Genomic DNA, 24,521 nt, shown 5'->3' on the forward strand with positions numbered 1-24,521 from the left:
CTTCGGACGTAATTAAATGACATAATAGATGGTACGACACCTCTAGTAGGTCAATGGTCCTGCTTATATTTTCAAAGGACTTCAAACAAATTGGTGCTAATTGTAAGGTCAACCCGCCCACTGTAATTCTTGAAATTATGTTTTTGACACCGCTTCATGACAGAGATTCGATCGATTCAATATCATATTTAAATTGCAGTTAACGAACATGTAGTTGTGTACTAACATTTCAACAAGTATATTACAAGTGATTTGTGAAAATGCACGGCCTGTCACACTTTTTACACAAACACTCTCGGGATTCTACACCGCCTTCAGAGAAAGAGGAGCGGGCTGACAGTTGGTATTCTTCATTGAGTTCGAATGATTCGCGTGGAGCTATACCTCAGGATTCCCAGGAAAGAGCTATTCCTATAAACCAAAGAGGGTCATACGCACAAAGAAGCTTAAGAGGCTCTACAGGCGCACCTTTTGAATTTGCATCTAGTCCACGAGATCGTTATCCAAATTTTGCCAGCTATTTCCGAGATGTAATGGAAACTCGCACTTCATCGTCTTCGCATCATTATCACACCCACCATGCAGACTCAAGGAAACGTCACGAGGGCGATCGCTACCAAACCAGCGTCAACACATATCAAACGCCACGTAATGAGTACCGCCAATTCGTCTCCCCTCTATTTAATGACGCAATGGACGATATACAGGAAAACGAGTACAGTAAATGTGAAAGGTACGGTGAAATAACCAACAACAAAGTTAGTCACACGCCGTACAAGAGCCGTTTCGATAATAAAAATTTTGCTCAAAAATTAACGGAGAGTGTTAGTAGCTCTTCGAAAACCACTTCGAGTGAGAGGCGAGGGTCAGGATCGAGTGGAAGTGGACATCGTCATAAGCACCATTCGATCCAAGAACTTATCCGAACATTCGGGAAAAAAGTGGGTAGTTGGAGGCACGAATCAGGCGATAGTCGCAGAGGATCATGTGCGGCTCCCACTACCAGTGCTGAACAAACTCGGACTATGGAGAACGATGAATTTCGTTCACGCTCTAAATCTCTAGACGCTGATCACTTACATAAGGTTATTCAAAGACCTTTGCTAGAAGACTGTGGAGCGACATACCAAATATTCGATGCTATTTTAAAAGAAGGTATTTATTTATGTTTTCACTTTCTTACTGCTTTTTTTAGACTTGTTTTTTACTTAAACATAATATAATATACAACAATTAACAAACAATTGCTTGAAGTCTTATATTTATACATCTTATTTTGATGAAGCCTAATTTACCTACTCTACGAGGTCGTATTTATGGTACTCCGAAACGAGAAAAATGTGCAAGAAAAAAAATAGCTTTGTTGTCTGATTACATACTTATAATTGCCAATTCCATTTTTTTTAAGTCGAAGCCACTTTACTCTATTTGTAGTTGATTTTAAAGTATGAAACTGCGTTACTTCTTACTTGAAAAGCATGAAAAGAATGAGATAATCTGCTTGATATAAAAATTTAACATAAAACACTTGTCCTTCACTCACCCATAGACGGAGTTCATTGAATTCATAGGTGAGTACAAAGACGACAAGTAAATCAAGTCTAGCAGTTGATGTTCGTTTAATGGTACATATTGTTATCTGTCTAATTATAGGTGTATACTCAGGTGTATGTGTATATGCATATAAGTGTTCACATATTTAGTTCAATTTGCTAATCGTTCATCTCTATCGTTGGTAAATTATAATTAATCAAATAAAAGAAAATAAATTATATTTTATTCTAACATTGCAAGTACATGATATATACAGCTATTTACGTAAAAGCACACATACGAGAGAAACTGTAAGCAGTTAAAATTAAAATTCTCATTTTTTATTGTTTATCTTTCAAAATTTGATTACTCGGAGTGCATTTGAGTCTGTTATTATATTACATCCGATGTCAGAAATACTTACATGTAGCTCCTGAAAGCTAGAGTTTTGTAGCTTTCTCTACAGTAACAAAATGGCAATAGAATTGTGGAAGAAGAATTGAAGGAAACTTCTATATCGTTCCCCCACTACTGAGGATCGCGACCACATGTGACGTTCTTCCACTGTGCTCGATCATGGGTGGCATGGACTGCCTGGTACAGACTACCACCAAGTGCGTCTCTTGCTAGATCTGACCATCTGGCTGGTGCTCTGCCCGTGGCGCGCTTGCCCTCGATGCGACCTGATTGAAGAAAAGGCTACGTGCTAATGCTTTATTTATTATATATATAATATATATTAATTACATAAATATTGCTATAACTTAATTTCTTTAAGGTGATAGAATTGAATGTAATTGCTTAGCTCCTGAGGGACCTCGAAGAGAGGTTCGTGGTCAGTGATTGAAATTACGGTTTCAGTCTTGGTTGTGTTGACCTTACTCTCGAAGCCCACACAATGAGTTTTAATATTGTGAAGGCCTTCGACAAGCATCGTATATCATGTGTGTCGATGACATCGTCGTTCCGAAACCCTGGGGAACGCTGGAAGTGGATCGTTAGCGCTTTGAATGGGCGGAGCATCAAATTTATTTTTTCCACACGTAATTCTGAAGAACCGGTCGGTGGGACCTAACCCTGGACAACGTTTGTCTTAAGATGAGAATTCTTCGAGACGGCTTCACAAATGTAAGAATTGAATTTATTTCAATCGCAAATCAATGTTCACAAGCCGCAAAAAACACTTATCTCATTGCTCTTGACATTTGTAGGGATAAGCCTTCGCATTACAACACCAGGATAAAAAGATCCTTCTTTCAAACGACATATAAGTATAATATGTCGTTCTTTGCAATATATAATCTGTATCTTCAATGGTTGAATCGAACTTAATACAATTCACACCATTCGCTTACCTATCACATAGAGCTTTCCATTTCAGACACAAATTTTGATCGCTACTTCAGATCTCAGAAATTCTTGATGAATACCGGGCACCGCCCATTCTCTGTACTCTATCATTCACTGTACATATTGTACGTGTACAGCAAGCCATTGAAATGTCATATGAATATCATAGTGCAGAACACCGAATCTTATGAAACGCCAGCGTTAATGGTTATGGCATCAGAGTAGTAGCCGTCAACGATGACTTCTTCTCCTTTTTTTTCCTACCTAAGCTGAGAGCCTCAATAGGCTATGTCAGCGTAACCTTAACTAGTAGGTAAGCTCACGGGGCTCAAACCTGACGACGTTGCTAACACGAACCCTAGCAAGAGCCGTGCTTCGCAGAATCTACCACCGGATCGGAAATGCGACCCACTGAGAAGATCCGGCGAGAAACTCAGTGGGCTGTGTCTGAGGGTTAATTTCCTCGTCGAGCCCTTCGTCACAAGCGACGGGTTCAACGAGAACGATGACCGGTGCTTGAAGTACCTAAAAGCACGATTAGTGGATCGGGAAAGTCCGAAATGACGTGTTTGGGGCGACGTCGACTGCTTTCCATTCTGTCCGCAGGATCGGGAATGTAGTTACCAGCGGTCACGATGAGAGGGTTCTCATGTCGTGCCGCTTTGTCGAAGTGGTGACTTCTTCTCCTTTTGCTTTGGTATAGAAAGATTTCTGTTGGTCCGGAGGCCTTTTTCAGCTGAAAAGGTCAGGATCAGGACAGGTGCTCCGTCCGTTTGTCGTCCTTCATCTTCAAGATTTATTTGCAGAATCGCTCGAGTTTTCTGTAAGCTGACAACTTCGATAGAAATTTTCATTGCCTGATATTTTTAACAAAAATATCATTTTAATATCTTTTTATGCCGCGCACAAAAGATACATATGTGAAAACTGTTGATGATATTGTTGGTATTAATACTTGTTTGTGCATTATTAATTAAAAATTCAATTGTGATTTAAACTTAACATTTAAGATAATATGCGGTGAGATTCCCAATAACGGCGACTTAATTGCTAAATAATAATAAAAAACACTTAAGATTTTAAGAAATGTTTCAGTGGCAAGTTATTTACATTCGTTTAAACAGTCAATCGCACTAAGTTTCTTTATATATTTAAGTATGATAATTGAACTATTTCTCGAGCTCATCTGGTATGGAGTTTTTAACGGAGCTTAAGGCATCACAACGTGAATGCCATAACCCAACTTGACACATGGAGTCAGAGGGGTTTGAGTTATGTCGCAATTCTCCCGTACAACGGCCGTGTAGGTATTCACTATATTTTAAAAAACAAGTGTAGTGGGTATCTTATTAAAATATTGGCTTCGACCTGTGAACAAACCTGAACCCCTTGGTAACAAGTCAGGGTCACTAATAATTAAACCAAAGAGCTGTGGTGTGTGTCGAAAAAACTGTCGAATACATCCTTGTCATTGATCAGAATAATTTTGAAAACAATGTCAAGGCATTTGATATTAGATTTTGATTATGTAGATTTTTGTGGACATAAGCCTTTGGCCTTGATAAGTAACATGTTATTTTAAAATAAAAATTGCTTAATACATATGGTGTACAGATATACCTACAGGTACTGCATTTACGAGTATGATGCAAAATGTCCCGCTCCATGAACAATAACGTTATTAGAGGCATTGTGAAACAGCAGCAAGTTAAAAAATATTTATTCCAAACCTCGCTCGACAAGATATTCCTGTAATATAAAAATAATATTTAAATTTTACAGTAAGCTGGTGTAAGCCAATCCATCCAACCGTTGAATCAATTGGAATCTGTTATTCAGTCTTGTATTGTTATGAATTTCCGCCAACATTTTAAGCATGGGATTAAAATTGTCGCAAAATAAAATAAAAGCATTTAAGCCATCCATCCATCCATAAGTCCATTCCATCGAATTGTGTATGGAGGATATGGAGGATGAGGATATGGAGCTTACTCGATCGATAACATACAAGTAAATTGTGCTCAGTGCCTTGGTATCAATGAAAACGGGTCACAACGTTACAATTACCTTAAATTCTTGAGGTTTGCAGCGTGGTCCATTATCCGCCATTCCATTTTGTAGGTATTATGAAAATCTGGATTTTTCATCCGAGATGCAGTATAAAATGTACACCAGAAGCATTGTAAAAATCGACATCGGTAATCACTTTAATACTGGGTGGAGCCAGTGCTCATTTACTCATAATTACGTGGTCTCTAGAACTAAGTTCGCATGAGCAATGAACGACTTATCTGACCGCGACGGGACAACGCAAAGCCACTGTCGTCCGAAACTTGTCTTGTCGGAACCCCCGGATTAACTCTCAAGCACCAGTCACCGTCCTCCGTCCAAGAGTTCAACGAGCGAACTAACCCATTGACCTACCCTATTGAGTTTCTCGCCAGATCTTCACAATAGGTCGTGATTCCGATCCGGTGGTAGATTCGGCGAAGCACTACTTTTGCTAAGGCTAGTGTTAGCAAATTTTCTCAGTTGAGCCCGTAAGCTCACCTACCCGGCCGGGTGTAAATAGCGAGGGTCTAATTGATATTTTTCTATTTGCTTTGGGTATTTCGTTTGTTATTCTACTCTAGTCTATTTGCAACTTGAAGTTTGAACCATACAAAAAAATAGTCGAGTACCTACGAGTTAACCTTAAACTTTAGTCGAGTGAATAAGCCAATAGCGTGCGACATTGTAAGACTAAGTATACTTTTTGTCAAGACCTCTCATAGCGTTGGATCACCTGCATGTAGGCATTATTGTTGGATTCATGTCAAATAATTCCATAAATCGTGCGTTTTTTAAAATGTATAAATAATTAAATATTTTACAAACAACGTTGTAAAGTACGTATCGAGCAACCCAATAAATATTGGTTTCTTCAACTTTGTAAAGGATTAATTTTTCATTAGTGAGGTGATAAACATATGTGACAAAATAATATGGACTACAAAATTGTTTATCCACTAAATAAAATTCTGTTACTATGTATATAACTAGTCAGGTCATAAGCATTGTCACACAGTAAAAACTTTTCTTTTAGAATGCTGGCCACAAAAAAGTTTATTGAATTCGAATTTGAATTGTTCATGAAAATAAAAATGTATACTTTTAGAATTTTACTCATTTTTAAATATGGAGTGGACGCTTAAAGAAGACCGTGTTGCAGTTATTGCGTTGCATCGTTGCGGTTACGCGCCAATTCAAATTTTTAACATACTGAAAAATTTGAATATAACCAAAAGATTCGTTTATCGTACTTTCTATTTTTTCTATTCTAACTTTAGCGTCCCAATACATTTTTGAAAATTTATTGTACGTGCGTAAAAACATTGAAGAATTCCCCAGAGTCTGCGATTTGCACAATGTGAACACTAGGAACAAACATAGGCTTGCGTTGCCGGCGGCTCGAATTAAGAAAATAAGCAACTCTTTTAGGGGGCTGGGTGTACAGCTTTTCAACAAGATCCCACTAAACGTTCAACTACTACCTGTTCATAGATTTAAGAAAACTGTTAAGGAACGTTTGTGCAACAAGGCATATTATAAAGTTAAGGATTATTTACTAGATGGCACTACGTGGGAATGAGGCGCTCGCTCCTGGCCTTTTCATTTTTCATTATTATTATTATTTTTTTAGACTTGTTTTTTCTTTTATTGTGAATATTTCTATTTATTTAAAAAAAAGAAAATATTTGAGAAAAAACAAAAAGAAAAAAAAAAGCCCGCTGAGTTTGTTTCGCCGGTTCTTCTCAGGACTGTGGCTTTTTTTGGAACCGGTGGTAGAGTTAACTTTGTTATTTGTATTTTGACATTCAACAAGTGTGTCATACTGACATCTAAGTTGAAATAAATGATTTTGAATTTTTTTTTTTTTTTTGTACCATCAAACGATACAATGAAGACTCTAGTGTAGATGACAGGTCAAGAAGTGGTCGCCCTCAGTCTGTTAGGACTCCAGCAGTGATAAAAGCTGTGAAGGCGCGAATTCAAAGAAATCCCAAACGTAAGCAGAAACTGTTGGCCCTTCAGATGGGGTTAAGCAGAACCACGGTGAAAAGGGTGTTAAATGAAGACTTAGGGCTTCGGGCATATTGAAGAAAAACAGGACATCGTTTGAATGCTCGACTAATGGACCTGAGACTGAAGAGATGCCGCGCTTTGTTGAAGCGGTACGCGGGAAAAAAATATCGAGAAATTCTTTTTTCGGATGAAAAAATTTTTACCGTAGAAGAGAGCTAAAACAAACAAAATGATAAGGTGTACGCACACAGTAGTGAAGAAGCGAGCAACCGTATTCCGCGTGTCCAACGAGGTCATTTTCCATCCTCGCTCATGGTATGGTTGGGAGTTTCTTATTGGGGCTTAACAGAGGTACATTTTTGTGAGAAAGGTGTAAAAACGAATGCAGTTGTGTATCAAAATACAGTCCTGACGAACCTTGTGGAACTTGTTTCTCATACCATGTTCAATAACAGGCACTGGGTATTCCAACAAGATTCGGCGCCAGCTCATAGAGCGAAGAGCACACAAGACTGGCTGGCGGCGCGTGAAATCGACTTCATCCGGCATGAAGACTGGCCCTCCTCCAGTCCAGATTTGAATCCGTTAGATTACAAGATATGGCAACACTCGGAGGAAAAGGCGTGCTCAAAGCCTCATCCCAATTTGGAGTCACTCAAGACATCCTTGATTAAGGCAGCCGCCGATATTGACATGGACCTCGTTCATGCTGCGATAGACGACTGGCCGTGCAGATTGAAGGCCTGTATTCAAAATCACGGAGGTCATTTTGAATAAACTTTAGTGTCCTATGAATCTATGTTTTGGTAAGTTCATTTTGGTATATGAATGGTTACATAATGAATAAACTTGTTTCAATTATTTTACATTAAACATGTGACAGAATTTATGACCTGACTAGGTATATGTTCACTCAATACACAACTCAACTGCGTTTACTTGAATATTCTCTCTCAGAAGAAGATTTGGTTCGAAGATATAACTCAGCGTGAGTAACATTGGGTAACCTACTAAATGAAGCTTAAAACCAAAACAGGGTTTCTTTAGTAGTGCTTCATTAAAATAATTGTAAATAGGATTTAATAATTTATTCATCATATTCATTGGAGATAGGATTTATGTGGAGCGATAGGTCTTTATTGGTGCATTTGACGACTAGAATATTTAGTGTGTCAAGAAGAAGAAATACTCGATAGAACAACCCTAGAAGGGAGTCACTCACATACATAAATATGCACGGCTGAAGACCTTTCCTTTGTCGTAGAAAACGAACACCAACGTTACGTAAATAAATGTTTGCGTAAAACACCTTTATGTGAGTTTAAATCATTGTTCGACCAAGTGTAATTGTTGTTTTATTTAAATCTTGTATTATTACAATATAACTGTCGTCCCCTTCTGTTTGTTCTCTTCACCATATTTACACAATAGGTATTTTAAAACAGAAAACAGCTCTCCTTATTTTAAATAATTCAAGTAACCATTTCCAACAAATTATGATGGAAACCAATATAAAAATATTCAGTTTGATTCGTTTTCCATTTAGAAATGGACAGGCTTAAAAAGATTTTGCCAATGGCTGTTAAGTGCGTCGGCAATTAAAAGCTTTCCATCGATTTTTTGGCCCCTTTTAAAAGTATCTTCTGAATTTTGTTTATTTTCGCGGATCTAGTTCAAATTTCTAATCAAGCTTCGTAATAGGGTAGCTTTTAATTACTTTACTCACTTCTTAAGGAAACCATCGTAATGAAACCAATCAATCCAATATATTTTTTCTTCGTTCTTGCATCTTGTTTGTTAGGCGTGTTAAACGTGGAAACAAAGAAACGGTAAAGCGAATTTCATTTTTTGGGTGAGTAAACAATTAGAAGCGTAATTTTTCACAAAGAAAACAAAAAAATCTTATAATTATATTTTTTGTGTACTTATAACTTTTTCCGCATCTGTTTCGTGTGTTGATGTACATTAATTTTCAAGTATAATAGAATTTTTAATTAAACAATACCTTGAAGATATAAAATCAGTTTCATTATTTTGATACAAAAAGGTGAAGTGTAGTCGTAATCGCGAAGATAAGATTACATGGTAAAAGATAAAAACTATTCTAATTTAGTACCCATTGGATTCTTGGAGGTCTTTGAAATACTTAAATTCAGAGTGTAACACTGTGCCTGTGTTTGGTATCGTAATATTTCATAACATTTTATTTAATATTATTATTTATATTAACTTCTTCATTGTTTACGTCGGTAGATAATCTAAAACACTTGGTTAATGGTTATCGTTGCCCATTTGGATATTTTGTGTTCTACTTTTTGTGGATGAATTTTCGAATTCACGACCCACTTACTGTTAATTGTTCAAGTTTTTTCCCAAATTCCTAGCCTAAATTATATTTGACACTGTAGCTGCTTTCCCCACGAATTTACAGGAATATAGGCATGAAGATGATATCATCTACCCTTGCGGCTCAAATTTTTCTTTGCGTAATTAATCACTAATGGATAGAACCAAGTTCTTACCTTGTGTCAACAAATTTAAATACCCTGTTTGATTGAAGACATGTTGTGCACTGTTGTAATTTGTGCAGACTATTTGTGAAGACACAAATAGTCTGCACGGTCACAGAAGCCGGATGCACACATATTCCTGCAAATTGTATGATGCGACATCATTTATGGAATAGTCTTTTGTTATACCTACCATAAAGAATAACTTAGAACGACAAATATTTCAGAGATTCGTTCCGCTTAAATGATTATTTTTAATATAATATGAAGCAGTCGACTACAAAATTGCATCATATTTCTTCCAACGGCTAATAATATTTATAATAGTAATTAAAAAAACAATAGTTTAATGAAACATCTCATTTATATATGTACACTAGCAAAGCCGGCCACACGTTGCTGTGGCTAAGGTTTATGTTTCTAAGTAACACGTGGCCGGCTATACTAATACCAAAAATTAACAAATTAGGAATAATTCGATTTCACTGTATTGCGTTTACTACGAAATAAATTTCACTTATACTTTAGCCTCAGCAACACGTGGTGTTTAGGCCATTAAATTGTAGCATAATTATGTGAAACGTTGGTATTTTTAACACCGCGCTATCTACGAGGGCGGCCCTGAAAATTTCGGGAATTAACGAAGTGACACAACATTACTATTAAAAAATATATTTATTGCTTTTCGAAGTATTCTCCGCGAAATTTGACACATTTTTCCATACGATGGAACCAATCATTGAAGCAACCATTCCATTCGGAAGTTGGGGTCTCCAAAATGGCCGTTTTGTAGGCGTCCACAGCTTCTTCAGGTGATGAAAATCTCTGTCCACGCAATTTATTCTTTATTTTAGGGAAAGTATAGAAATCATTAGGGCTTAGGTCGGGGCTGTACGGCGGATGGTCTAATAATTCTATGTTTTCTTGCTCTAAAAACCTTTTTGTTCTGTGCGCGGTGTGAGAACTCGCATTGTCGTGATGGAGGATGATGCGGCGGTTGCAGTTCTCTTTACGGAGTTCAGAAATGACCTGTGGCAAACAAATGCTAGCATACCATTCTGCATTAACCTTTCTTGGTCCCTCAAGAGGAATAGTCGTAACATGGCCGGTTTTGGAGACAAACGTAGCCACCATTTTTTTTGCAACACTCCGTGAACGAACAATTTTTGTTGGCTTTAACTCATTTTCGAACACCCAAACTCGTGACTGGTTTTTTGTTTCGGGTTCGTACGCGTATATCCAGGATTCGTCACCTGATACAATTTTGTATACAGCATTTGAGAATCCTGCGTGGAATCTTTCGAGAGTTCTGACGCACCAAGTAACGCGAGCCGCTTTTTGCTCTTCACAGAGCGAATGCGGTATCCATCGGGAAAACAACTTTTTTACACCTAATTGTTCATGCAAGATTATTTGTATTTGACTCATGCCAATGTCTAAAGTTGCCTGAATTTCGCGGTATGTCACATGTCGATCTTCCTCAATCAGCTTACGCACAGCATCAACGTTTTCTTGGGTGACTGCAGTTTTTGGACGACCTTGACGGGGACCTTGTCTGTAAAAATTGATTTAAGCTGCCATCTGTTTTAGACTTATCAAACTTACAATTAATAACAATAATCAACATAAGAAATCATTTTATTGTTAATCAATATTATATTGCGACCATTAATCGAAATAAAAACTATCCTATGGCCTAAGTTGGCCCAAAACACTTATTTAAAAAAAATAAGTTAACATCGGTTCAGTAGCTTAGGTGTCCATCGCGGACAAACAACGTGACCTCTTATCTGACCTTCATGATTGATTTATGTGCTGAACGATAACCCCGCAGAATGATTGCAAACATTGTAAACATCATAATGCAATGCAAAAATATGAAATTGACGATTGAACGACGAACAATTCCACTAAGTGATTAATATAACAATTATGTATTAACTCATACAACACCAGTTTGTAAAGTACGAATCGAACCACAAGAAAATATTTTTTTCTTAATTTTTTGTAGAAGCAATTTTTTTTCGTCACTGATGTGATACTCAAAGAGAAAGTTTACAAAATGCCGCGGTAAATTGAATTATATATTTAGCTACATTTCTTAGTATTATAGAATACAATTTTTAGTATGCGTTTTATTATTGTAATAAGCAGAATGACCGTGTTTACGCTCAGAGTTCTACAGAAGATCACTAGGATACTGCGTGAGCAATGTCCGGTTTCAGTGATGTTCCATAACCAAGAATAGCCTTCTCAGACTCTGCAAAGGCTCATAAAGATAAATGTTGATGCACCGGGCGTGGTTGTAAAGGTACATAATATCTGACTACAATTTTCTTGTTATGGTGATTTATGAAGGTAGCAGCAGCATTCTAAGCAAAAATGTCAACCGTTAAGAGCACCCCCAACCTCGAAGCTTGCTATTATGTCTCGCCCGCACTGATAAAGGACACTTCACACTGCAAGTGGCAGGCTAAGCTCATAATGGTTAGATAAACGCTAAAATGAGTCTTTCGAGCGTCAAATTCACGAGAAGTGATGGCGCTGCACACACCGATCAGGTCCCATCTTCGCTCGTCTCCAGCTGGCTATCAAAGTGAACCGACAACTGTCTACTTATAGACAGGATCATTTACAAATGAATTACCGATATTGATTACTGCCGAATTTGTTTCAGAAGTTTTGTGCATAAAATTTATTTTTATTCACATAACATATTTGTGTCCGATTAAACAATTACAAATTACGGTTTTTGTTTACTTCAGCAACGCAGTTAGCGTCAGATGTTTTTATTTTTATTTATTTTTTATGATTTTTTTTTTTACACTGGGATATTCTATTAGAGCACATACATATATTTAGCTAGCGTATTCTACTCCCGAGGTGGGATTGCAGGCTAGGCTTTCATTTCGTCCGTCCCTTTATTACACTTTACTCGAAAAACTGGTGCATAATTGGTGCACACAGATAAAAAATAACAATTTCATTTTTCGAGATGAACACATCAGCAAAATTACAAATTCATATTAGCTCGGTTTCTAGTTTTTGTTTTATATCTTATATGTTTGGAGGAGCTCACGGCACACATAGTGTTATTTTTTAGCCTCTCTCTCATAATTGCATTTCGTTAAATACTAATTGTTCATTTAAAATGAAAATATAAAATATAAGAAAATGGTAATGTCACAATAAGCATTTATTTAATATGCATTTTTGTATCAAAACGCCTCCTTCCATCCTACGGAGTTGCATTTTTACTTGTTTTTTCCAATTTCGATAGAATGCATTTTTATGGTTAATGGCCTGAATCGACCTCCAGCGTTGGCTCCAGATATAGGAACTCCTCAACGGTCAACAGGAATGACCCGGAAAATCGTACACGCAATTTAATAAAATGCCAATTTTTTATTTAAATGTAGTATTGTCACTGCGCTCAAAGTAGTAATAAGTAAACTATGAAACTGTTCAAATAAATGTTATCTACCACTGTCAAAATGTTGTCTACTTATTAATTTTGTCTAAATTTAATTAATATAATCTTAACACTTTTAATGTCAATCTTAAAATATTGATTTAAGTTTGGTGGTATTAAAAAGCGGTGAGCTGCATCAATCACTATACCGATTAGAGATAAAATCTTTATAAACACTGTCTAAAATGAAAAATATTTTGTTTTCATTTCAAAATAAACACCGACCGACTTTGAAAGATAAATATACAGCAATCATGCCTTATGACGTGTTGACTCTCTGAACTCGAACTGAAATGCTAATATTAAATGGCGATGAGCCAGTTTTTGTTATGAATGATACGAAACAACAAATACTAGGGGTTAAATTATGAAATTGCCGATTTGTACTGAAAATTTTAAATTGTTGTTTTTGTAACATCTTTATTTAATTAAAATATCTACCATTATAATCTATACATTACTGCCATCTAATAGGAAGGTCATTTATATCTTTGCGATAGAACTCTGGTGATCTAGATTCTACAAACTGTGTGAAAGCATTTTGTACTGCCTCCCGGGAAGAAAACTTTTTATCACGTAGAAAATTGTCCATATCACGGAAAAAATGGTAGTCCGTTGGAGCAAGTTTTGGCGAATACGGAGGGTGATGAATGGTTTCTTATTGCAGTGCCTGAAGAGTTAAAACGGTTTCTCGTGCTTTATGAGGTCTCGCGTTATCATGGAGCAATAATGGTGAAGATCGATCCATGAGTCGGAGCTGTTTCACTGCAAGTTTTGCTATCATTGTTCGAAGTTCGGCACAATAGAAATCTGCCGTTATTGCTTAACCAGATCGGAGAAAGCTATAGTGAATAACACCATGCCGAGACCACCAAACAGTTGCTATTACTTTTTTATTGGTAAACTTTGTTTTAGGACACTGTTGCGGCGTTTGGCCTGGGGTCAGCCATTGCATTTTTCGCTTGCGGTTATCGTAAAGAATCCACTTTTCATCACATGTCACAATTCGATCAAATATTCCTGCATTTCTCTATCGATTCAACAAGGCAACACAAGTTTCAATACGTGTTTCTTTCTGCAGATCAGTCAAATCATGTGGCACCCATTTTTCATACTTTTTTTTATTTACTGATTTGATGCAAATGAGTCAATATGGTTGATAAGGTAACATTAAATCATGCCGCTAATTCCTGGGTAGTTTGGTTCGGATCGGCTTCCACCATCTGTTTCAATTCATTATGATTCACATGTGTGGACGGTCTTCCACGTAGTTGGTTTTCAAATCAAAATTTCCATCACGAAAGTGTTTAAACCAAATTCGCACGGTGCGTTCATTAGCAGTCCCCTCTCCAAACGCAACATTGATATTGCGAGCTGTTTCTGCAGCGTTAGTTCTGCGTCGAAACTCGTATTAAAAAATCACTCCAATTTTCGAAGTATCCATCTTTCTTGTCTAACACAAAAAAAATAAGAAACTGAAAGTCGATAACCAAAAGTTTAGAACCTCATTTACCATTTGAATAAACTTGTACTCAAAAACCTCAAACCATGAGGTTCTATGTTAATTCGAAGTACATATTACAATAGAACGGCAATTTCATACTTTAACCCCTATTATGTTTGATTCCTAATTTTCCTTCATGAAGCCATCGTATTTTACGTAATATTTAAATTTTGTATTTGTTAGCCAGCACGGTAACGTATTCTCATTGTACTTATTTTTGCCGCGAAGCAGTCAAGTATTTAGCAGCTTAAGGAGCGATTCGCATCAAGATATAAAATCGAAGTCTTAATTGTATTTGTTGTATAAAGGCTGTCCCGCCCTCCGAAAACCGGAATGCAGGAGTTTTATTCATAATGCTATATCTAGAAAAACCTGAATTCACCTTATTGTTACCATTCCAATCCGATAATTATATAGAGATAAACTGTCGACTGGTTTTTACCACATGTCGGTGTGGTATTTTACCGAAGTGACACATTGTGGTATCATGACGTATATATCCACGCTACAATGTTGTGGTATGGTATGGTGATGACGTCGCGTTGTGTTCGGGTCGTGTAAATCCTATTTTAAGAGGAAGCACTGTTAATTAGAACAACATTATTTTCGATTCCCACATTAGGCAAACATTCGTATGATGAACAGGTTTGTTTGCTCTCTGTCTGGGAATTTATTATCTATATATTTAAACGTACATATATGTATAAGTATATATATCACTCTCTGGTATATATAACACAGGAAAGCATAATTTGGTGTGATTTGTTCCCAGTTATTTATTATTAAACTTTCTTAACACAATAAAATATGAACGCAGTTTAAAAAACTTTCAATGTTTTTTTTTTAATTTAGTTCCAATTCCCGACTGATATTTTTTATTAATATCTCAAAAGCGTTATAGTAGTGTATTATTTAGCACGATTGGCTTGATTTTACCGGAAACACATGTCTTTACGGTGACCCCGAGGACGTTTGCTTTATCCGCTACCGTGAAAACTATTTTTAATCTTGTGATCTGTTTTTATTACCTTATACTTTTAGATAGAAATATAGGTCGCACGTGATCACAGATCCCGACAGTTTGATTGATGAAAACTCGAAAATATCGTGACACTTGATTTTTAATAATAATTCCAATTTATGGGTTCCGATTTATGGATTTTACCGTAGAAACGAATCTAATAGAACAAGCAATTCTATCGAGACTACGACCTCATGTCTCAAGATTTGTTCACTTGTCTAGCTAAAAAAGACTGTTGGCTTTTATTAGATGTTTATATGTTCTAATTTATATTATTGTATTTTATGGTCAACATAAACAATCCCCGCGTGGCGGCGACGTTGTGCTGTTCACTTTAATCTTACCTTTAACTGTAACAATGTTAATTTCAAATTATATCATATTAATGGATAATTTTTTTATTTATTTTTTATTTTGAGTTCCGACATTTTTATTGAAGTAGAAGGTGCTTAACGAAAGACGAAGTGTACAAAATGAATGTCGGTCTCATGACGATCATAACTGGCCAGTAATAGCTTTATTGTATTTCGTAATATATAACAACTCCAATTAATTTTTAATTACATTTTGTCAACAGGAGCACATCTACGCAGGGCTGCCTCGCAACAAGCTGAAAAACGCAGGTCGTCTCTCGGCAACGTGCCTGTTAACAGACACAGAGCTTCAGATGCATTCTTGGATCCTCATCATGCTGCCATTCTCTTCCGCGATTCCAGAGGGGTATGTTACTTCAATTTGAATTTTAATACATTTGCACCCTTTTCACTATCGTAGTCGGCAAAGATAAACTAGAACACCAAGCAACTTCATTTTATTTAAGTAATGCGAGCAGAATAACTGTTATCTGTATTTAAGCGTCGCCCATAGTTACTATAGCGAGAATGCTATCGCCCTTCTTGGGAAGTGTGGTCCATTGCATTAGAATAACAACTATCTCACTCCTGAAATCAAAGCCGACAATTTTTACTGGTGGTAGGACCTCTTGTGAGTCCGCACGGGTAGGTACCACCACCCTGCCTATTTCTGCCGTGAAGCAATAATGCGTTTCGGTTTGAAGGGTGGGGTAGCCGTTGTAACTATACTGAGACCTTAGAAATTATATCTCAAGGTGGGTGGCGCATTTACGTTGTAGATGTCTATGGGCTCCAGTAACCACTTAACATCAGGTGGGCTGTGAGCTCGTCCACCCATCTAAGCAATAAAAAACAATCGCTCAAGACGTTGATATCAACCCTAATAATTAATTATTTATTCATAATTAAATGGCAATCAAGATGGAAAGATCAAACAGTTAATTCCATTCCAAACAATTAATGTTTAATTAAAGTTTAGTTAAACACTTGCGCTGCTATCTATCGCTGTTTGTCTATATTCATATTTTTCTCGTGGAACTAGGTACGATGTTAATTAACGTATACATGAAATTCGTTTCAGCTTCCCGTTGCTGACCCGTTTTTGGAGAAAGTGAGCCTTTCGGATTTAGGTAAGTTCAAGGACTTAAAATAATATTTAAAGGTGTTAAAATCCTATTTGAATCCTGTTAGTGTCGTCCAATGCGAACGTGAGGAAACGTTTGATTGTCCCACATCTCTATCCACATTTTTTGACGTGACAACGTCTTATAATTCGATGGAGCCGGCTGCACGCACGAAAAAACATGACTCATGCGGCGTTACCTCGCTCTGAGGCGTATTTTCTTATGAAGTTGTCACGTTCAACTACCGTCAGTAAACCGACTTTACAGACAACCGATTTTTTTTTTTAATAGTGTCTGTATTTGAGCACTGATTATAGGTGGTCTATACTTGGATGTTCGTCTCAATTTACTACAATAACTACTCGTAAACTCGGGATAGTAGGCGTTGATGTCGTTTGAACTTGATCAATATGTGCAGTGGGTTTGTATCGCACTATCTACTATCGCGCTTAGCCAAATGTGTAGCCGGCTGTGTTGCTTTTAACAGTTGCAGCCAAAGTATCAATATCGTCAGAAAATAAAGAAACCTTGGTATCTTTATTGGGAGACGACGTTGATACAACGGACACTACTGAAAACGGCGACGCTATCGTGAAATTATAATAGAACAATATGAAAGCGCTTGTGCTACTTTCTATAACGTAACATAACATTTATAACATTAATAATAATAAAGCCATTGTAATTTTGAGTTCCTCTATTGGATATTGGTAATACTTGGGGCATAATTTCGACGCTTTCGACCAATATTTTTTTGTAGCGTTCAGAAATGTTGCTTTTCTGATTAACGGGGTATGATGGCTGTTATTCCAATGAAATTGAGTCATTTATACCGCGGTTTGTACTGGTTGTTGTATGTTTTGATATCAAGGGTAGTTCATGTTACATACATGTGAATTAATTGGATGCATTTTCAATATTAACTAAGACATTCTGTCTGCACTTTGAAATTGGACAATTTGTTACTAAAAAGTAACGATTACTTATTATTAAAAAATTAAAGTAAAAATGTATGCGTCCGTGGCCCTAGGTAGTAGTGTAATACAAGATATAAGCAGAGCCATTTGTCTCGACGATGAAAGGAAACGAAAAATATCACTTTATCCGCTTAACAAAGTTGTCTTGTTTGTAGGTTTCGATGAAAAAAGTATTTTTCAAGACGTTAGATAAGTCATATCTATACTATACTAATATTATAAAGAGGAAAGATTTGTTTGTTTGTTTGTATTGAATAGGCTCCAAAAGTACTGAACCCATTTGAAAAATTCTTTCACTGTTTGGAAGTTACACTACCCCGAACGACATAGGCTATATTCTTTTTTAACAAAAATTAGGAATCCTTACTAAAGTCCAATAATGTAACCCAAGGTGTAAAAAAATTACCTAAAATATTCTTTACATCGCGTGCGCGGCGTAAACTATTGATGATAGGATAAAATAATGTGCTATGACTTTGTAGAACACATTATTATTTACAAAAAGTGTCGCGGCAGCATATGTCTAACTATTATAGTTATGCCACAATAGGTGTTCTTTAATTTTAAAAAATAAAACATCGTCCAAATAATATCGTTTACGATGTAGTTGTCGACGTCGCGCGTTGATTAAAATAATAATATTCAAACTATCTTTAAATTAATACGTGAAGCAAAAACTTTGTATCCCTTTTTACGAAAATTGCGCAGACGGAGGAGTATGAAATTTTCCACGCTTATAGAGAATATAGAGAAGAAGTGCACAATGCTAATATTTTTTTAAAATAATGCATAAAAGATACATTAAATCAATAAAGAAAACATTACACACACTACATACCATGTATTTGACGCACACACGCATGCATACTATTTATTGTCAAATTTTTGTTCTTGACGTCTGACGTTCAAATTCAGAATAGATTATATTATATTGTTTGTCTTTATTAATATTCTTTTATAGTGTAGTCTTGGCGAAATTTGTGTTTATAGAAGTATAAAATACAATCATAATAGTGTACAAACTTACAATTCCAATTAATTATAGTCGAATTTCGACTACTGTGGGACCTCTAGTCTTTATAATATTCTTTTTTTAGTAACCTGACGCAAATAGAAGGGTGTGTGTATTATAATTTTTTAATTTCAAAATTTTGTTAAAGGCCCGAGTGAAGCTGGAGCGGTCCGCTAGTATTTTGATAAATTGCAACTTAGTATAATCTCGAAGTTATTTAGTAATCGAATTATACATTTAAAAAAAAAAAAAAAATCACATGTTAGTTATTCACGTCCAATAAAACTGAAATCAACCGAAAGATCTAGAATTTGGTGACTAGCCTTCTGTTTGAAAACAAACATATATATTAGGAATAACAAACAGTGGCTAAACCGTTTTTCTAACTTTTGTTTCGGGAGTGGTGTACTTACTGTAATGCAATAGATATTTTGAAAGTACATGGATGAGTGATAAACTATCAGGCTAATAATATTTTATTTTCAACAATGTAAATACGAATAAAAAAGGATTTTTTTCTAAGCAATGTCGAATTAATGATGCTATTACGTCGTTTTGACCACAGTGCTTTGTGTGAACTCTTGTATGGGGTTCGGAATTGAATTCCGGCTTGAGTCAGTAAATATAATATATAAAAAAAAAAGAAAAAATTGTCTGAGTCTTTAACTTTCATTTTGAATATTATTACACTCTGACGTAGTAATTAATTTGTTTTGCAACTATTTTTTAATATTTTTATAATATGTGGTACTCGGTTAGATGATAAAAATTAACAAGCATAGCATAGCATAGGAGCATAGCACAATCATGGCAGAAACAGGAAGGCATTATTCGAGATTCGCACAGTATTTAAATGGCTGCTCCTTCCACTCTATCTAGTCCGCGGCTCAGGTTTGTCTCCCATGTTTAGAGGTCGTCGTAGCCTAATGGTTAAGACGTCCTGTGTCCTCATATCGAGTGGTGCAACTATGGCGGATGTCAAATTCTTTTTTAACGCTGGGGAATCTGTTTGCTGAAACCTGGTCGAGGGGGAGTAACAGACTGTGTTATGTCGGTCCCCGAGAAGTCAAATCCTGCAGTCAGGTTGTAGGCACCAGCATTCCGCCTACATTTATCGCGAAGGGGTCATCCTTTAAACTGTACAGCTAAAAAGGAAAACACTACGATTGATAGTGGTGTTGTTAATCCTTTGCACTCACCTAAGCACTCAATAGGCACCAAGTGTACGCCAGCTTTTGGGTTTAAAATTACATTTGTTTCGAGCACTTTGTATGAAATTTATATATATGTATATACATACCCAAAAGTATTACCAGCAATTCTGTAATAGATCTGATTATGCTAGGAATGAATGCAAGGTATAATTTCGAATACAGTTAGCGATTAATGATGTGTAATTGAACAGTATGGACATAAATACGTCTAAAACGACCTTGCGGGCGACGCGGTTTCTTAGTTGAGCTTTCATAGAGATCATCGTACGATCGTCTCTTCCGTGTGGTCTGTGTTGTGGCATGCACGGTTTTGATATTCTAAACATAGATTATCGAGGAGAGATGCCAACGTCGTACCAGACTATTTTCCTTTTGTCCTGTATTTATATGTCTAAACTATTGTTATTCTTTACAATGATTTAGACTAATACGAATTCGAGTCATATAAAAGATATCATTTTTCTTGAGAAAATTAAAGTTTAATTTTAAATTTAGATCGTTATTTTGAAACTTAGTCCTTTTTTTTTTAAGTGGCGAATGAATGTTGCGCTTTGTATTTTTGTTTATGACGGTCATGACCAGAACGAATTTGTTTGGTAAGAGAATGCGCGATTGGTTGTGGTTGGGTCACGTATCCCCTGTTTGTGGTGTGGGCGTGGATCGGTACAGGGCAGGCGGCCAAGCAGCAGTTGCGCGTCTAGAAGCGGTGTCAAGTTCGTCGCGCGTCTCCCGGCGCGGGCAGCGGTCGTCGGCAGACGTGGTGCTTATAAATAGCAGTGAGCCGTGGGAGGCGCGGCGGGCCGCACCGAGTGGCGCATGGCGACGGGCAATGCGCTGCCCGGCTTCTGCGCATGCTGCGCTTACACTACTTCTCGGACAACCCCGCGCTCGCCGTCGACGACTCCGAGGAGTCCGTTTACTCCATCGATCTCATCAAGGAATTCGAAGCGGTCGGACGGGCATGGAAGGCGTTCCTTGCCGACTGGCTCCTGAAAGGTGTTAGATTGTTTATGTCACCCACGCCGCCGGAGCGTCGCTTGTTGATGTTTTCGTTATGTTACTGTGCGCAGCTGCATGCAAATAAACAAAGGTGCCACAAGAAATCGTTAGGCGTCATCTCTCATCGGTTACCTTAGTTCTCGTTGTGATAATTGAAGTCAACATTCGGAATAACCAAGATCTAAATATGAAAACAAAATAATTACACCGTCTCCTACAGCAATTTCGTATTTTTGTTTTATCTTATTAAAATAAAATAATTAAATAATATGTTTGGTTATTACTTCGATGCTCCGTTTTGTGAATTATGAGTGCGTTTAATGGTTTAGTTCCAAGGTAAGATGGTGATCCTGTTATTATTGAAATTGAAGCTTGTAAACTCAATACTATGACCGTTTTAGTTCAAATAGCCTAATTGTTTTAAAAGAAAATCATGTTCGAAATAGTATTAAAATCTTACAATGCTAAACAAATCTAAGCCATTGCTGCCGTCATTCGAGGTTTCTCGTGACGTCATGGCCTCAGAACCGCTCGCGCAACTCACCGGCATCGGTGCTGAACGTAAATAAACAAAACTATGACTAGTTTTCCTGCATTCGTTGGCATTGGTACAGGCTTACACCTAGCAACAGGAGACGCGATGTACGATGTCTCAACATGTCAAATAAAAACTTTTTAGTAAAGGAATTCCAAAGACATTTCTGTACGTAATAACTGCTTCATGTCAGTAGGAATCGGAAAAATGTTCGTTGTGCTCTCGACCCTGGAATACTATTAAGAAATTGTTGTGGCACATTACATATTAACTTAATTAATGCGCTTTTTACTAAATTAATTAAAACTATCGCGAAAAGGTGACAATTAAAAATGTTAACTTTCGATAAATTAAGAGAACCGTGGCACCAATGTCGTGTCGCTGCAATTTCTTGAATGAGAAGCGTTGGTACGGCAATATACTATATAAGCGGGAATTGAAGAACAAGATTGAATAAATACGCTTCGCGTAACCTTCGGCCACTCAGAACAAAGAGGGTAATGGCACGTGTACAAAAATAAATTTAATATTTTTTCGGTTCTATAGAGTCTTAAATATAATTAAAACTACTTGCACTTACGTTTTTTTTTTACTGTCATTATATTATTTGCAACGTTTCGAAAACTACAGTTTGTTGTATTCGTGGTTCCCGATAGAAAAAAATAATAGTTTTAAATATTATAATAGTAGGTTTTTTTAAAGGATTATTTAATTACAACATTCATGGTTTCCGTTGTTATCATCTGCTTGAGTCCTGGCCATCAAAAAATATGACTTTGCCCGTGGTCACGCTCATAATTAGGAACATTAATGCATGTAAAAACTTCAAAAGTACAGAAAACGCATAACCTTTGCATGCTAATCGTTTAAAAACTATATTATAAAAATGTCATAGAAATGATTTGAAATTACAATGACAAATATTCTTATCGATACCGAACTAACGCGATGACTATCCGGGTAACTACATAATACACGATGATTAGTTAAATATATCATTATCATATTATTAATAACAAGTAATTTACTAATTAATCAATTTACGTTCATAAATTCATCACCAATAACTTTTTAGAGAGCGTTTTGGAAACTTGACGAACTTTATAATTTAATTATTCAGGTTTTGATATCGCTCTCGTCCACGGCTGCTTTTAACGATAGGGGCGGGTTGGGGTATAGTGCTTTTACTTCTTATAAGCACCATAGAGCATGTTTAGGATAAGTTTGAAACCAAATTACTAAAAATAATACACCCGTTTATATGCGAGATCTCAAATTTGCACAGTATGCAAAAGGGAATGCAATATCTTAAGAATTTTATTGAAATCTTGAATAGGGAGTGTATCAAGAAGATTCTTAATAGCATGTAGAGCTAGACAAGGGTAGGCTGTTGCCTTGTTACTGTTACTGTTAGTAAAGGACTGATTATGGCCTCCGTCATAAGGTTCAGAAAATCTAGAAGGTCGTGTAGAAAGAACGATTTCTGAAAATAGATTCGACCTCACCTTTTCTTTTGTTTTGTTAACTTAACACCATTGTACATGTCATGTTTTTTTTGCCTCATGAGCAAAGAATATTTCCAAGACAGGGTAAGAGGAGACCAAACGAAAAGAGAGCAAAAAAAGAGACAAGTTTAAGAATATTCAAACATAGATATTAATTATCTATAGATATGGATATACCAAATTATATAGCAATTTCGTAATTTATTGTATATTTAATTCGTCAAAGCATTCGTTAAAGTAGTGAACATTGGATGATGAGACGAAAATATTAGTAAAATATTTATTTGGTTCATTTTTATTTACATCTAAGGACGAAGACAAATGCCGAATGGTTTTCGGTATTATGGAATACTTATCTATATGTTCTCCTTCTTAATTCCGTTTATATGATATTTTCGTGTACAATTGCTGCATTGAAACTTTTTTTTTTCATAACTATACAGCGAATTAAACATTTTTTAATGTTTATGTATTGAATTAACACGCGACATTGTTTGCCGCGATTACGCTGCGCCGCGCCGTTTGCCTTGACGAGGGGCAATTGAAAATACAAAACTACGGAACAGACTATTGATCACCAAGGTTAAATGTGTTTCACGGTTAAGAGAGCAACGAAAATAAATTATTAATATTATAAAATGCCTTCGATTCGTAATTTGAATTAACGATGCTCGGAGCGAACTTTACCATAAATAAGTACATGCCTTATTAATTTTGAATTTGTGTTACAAAACATAGATACGTTCGAGTATAATCGGTTTGAATGAAATTGAATTTATTTTACATCTTTAGTATAAACACGATAGGTATACTAATGGTTTATGAATTAATCGTCATGGTTTATTGTAATTCTCGATCAGAATCTGCATGTATTGCATTAATAACAATAATTTTATTATACGAGTATAACGTTTAACACTGACCGATTTTAAGAGTGGTCAAGTCAAATTTACATGAAGGGTTTTTGATCAATTCATTCACTATTTCACGGAACCCCGATGCATTTTTGAATGCTAAACCGCGTGCGTTCACCTCTTTTAAAACTGATTTTAAGACGAAGTTCTTAAATTTGATGTTTTCATTTATGAAATCATTGAATTAATTTTCCAATATAATTGCAATATTGTTTACTCGACATCAATACTCAGTCTGTACCAATTAGTTGCAATCAGTTGTGCACTGCGTTTTATCACACAATAATATGTTGTTGATAAACGTTGCCTGACACATGTGATTTACGTAATGCGCTTAATATAAATTATTATGTTATCGACATATGAAACATAAACGTTCCAGTAGACGTTCTTCATACAAGCAAGCGGGAACGTTGTGATCTCTTGTACCAAG

At 36.2% G+C, this 24,521-nt stretch overlaps 1 protein-coding gene across 3 annotated transcripts in view; it reads left to right on the forward strand.

Moving 5' to 3' along the window:
- Positions 1 to 24,521, forward strand: part of Snf4agamma (SNF4/AMP-activated protein kinase gamma subunit) — a 90,722-nt gene that overhangs the window by 51,474 nt on the left and 14,727 nt on the right. For 2 of the 3 annotated variants that reach the window (XM_028187258.2, XM_028187257.2), the window contains exons 9-10: positions 16,033 to 16,175; positions 16,890 to 16,938. In XM_028187258.2, the coding sequence (XP_028043059.2) occupies positions 16,033 to 16,175; positions 16,890 to 16,938 (192 nt within the window). Of the gene's footprint in view, positions 1 to 199; positions 1,156 to 16,032; positions 16,176 to 16,889; positions 16,939 to 24,521 lie in introns of all 3 variants that reach the window. The other variant, XM_089730707.1, reaches the window with a different exon arrangement.

The sequence above is a fragment of the Bombyx mandarina genome, chromosome 01 (assembly GCF_030267445.1).
Source record: "Bombyx mandarina strain Sakado chromosome 01, ASM3026744v2".
Lineage (NCBI taxonomy): Eukaryota > Metazoa > Arthropoda > Insecta > Lepidoptera > Bombycidae > Bombyx > Bombyx mandarina.